The sequence below is a fragment of the Fulmarus glacialis genome, unplaced genomic scaffold (assembly GCF_000690835.1).
Source record: "Fulmarus glacialis isolate BGI_N327 unplaced genomic scaffold, ASM69083v1 scaffold25441, whole genome shotgun sequence".
NCBI lineage: Eukaryota > Metazoa > Chordata > Aves > Procellariiformes > Procellariidae > Fulmarus > Fulmarus glacialis.
Window position 1 is genome coordinate 3,336 of NW_009195032.1, and position 980 is coordinate 4,315.

Here is a 980-nt window from a genome sequence, read left to right on the forward strand (position 1 = left end):
CAGCCGTGCCCAGCAGAGGACAGGTCTGGCAGCCTGCCTGGGCCGGTGGAGCAGGGCTGCGGGACCCCTTGGGGCCTGGCTGCAGCACAGCGCCGTCCCCGCGTGTGCATGGCTCCGCGAAGACCCCCCAGCCTGGGGGTCCCTGAGGGTGAACAGAGCCCAGGAATGATTTAGCCCTCCTCTGTGGGACCTGAAGGTGCTCTCGGAAATGGAGGAGTTCAAGAACTTGGACAGCGACATCGAGGGCTCGGCAAAGCGATGGAAAAAGTTTGTGGAGTCCGAGGTGCCGGAGAAGGAGGTGTTCCCCAAGGAGTGGAAGAACAAGTCAGCCCTGCAGAAGCTGTGCATGCTGCGGTGCATGCGGCCAGACAGGATGACCTACGCCATCAGGTGCGCCAGCGCCTGCCCGGGGAGTGCAGCATGGCGAGAGCCCTGCGGCCTCACCGCACCAGCTACACCCAGTGACTGTGTTTGTTCCTAAGTCACATTATGGTTTTATTTTTCTGTAGGAACTTTGTGGAAGAGAAGATGGGGAGCAAGTTTGTGGAAGGAAGGACCGTTGAGCTCTTCAAGGCGTACAAGGAGAGCAGCCCCTCCACGCCCCTGTTCTTCATTCTCTCCCCTGGCGTCGACCCACTGAAAGACGTGGAGGCCCTGGGTGAGCCGCTGCCCTCTCCTTGGCTGGCACCAGCCCACGACGGCTGCGTGCTGCTGCTGGTTTGAGCAGTGAATGGCCGGAGTTGTGCAGCCCCATCTTCATACTAATACTAACGAAAAAGGCATCTCACCCTGTGGCGGTTTCCTCCCCTCCCCAGGCAGAAAGCTCAACTTCACCATTGACAATGGGAGAATCCACAACGTGTCGCTGGGGCAGGGCCAAGAGGCCGTGGCAGAACGAGCCCTGGAGATGGCGGCTGCGCAGGGGCACTGGGTCATCCTGCAGGTGGGTGGGGGGCACCGGGGCGCACCGTGGGGCACTC

At 61.4% G+C, this 980-nt stretch overlaps 1 protein-coding gene across 1 annotated transcript in view; it reads left to right on the top strand.

Annotated features, from left to right (window-relative positions):
* Positions 1-980, top strand: part of LOC104084232 (dynein heavy chain 17, axonemal-like) — a gene marked incomplete at its 5' end in the record, with an annotated part of 11,182 nt that overhangs the window by 3,287 nt on the left and 6,915 nt on the right. Inside the window, 3 exons of the mRNA XM_009587982.1 lie at positions 197-390; positions 510-658; positions 816-943. Coding sequence (XP_009586277.1) covers positions 197-390; positions 510-658; positions 816-943 — 471 coding nt within the window. The remainder of the gene's footprint in view (positions 1-196; positions 391-509; positions 659-815; positions 944-980) is intronic.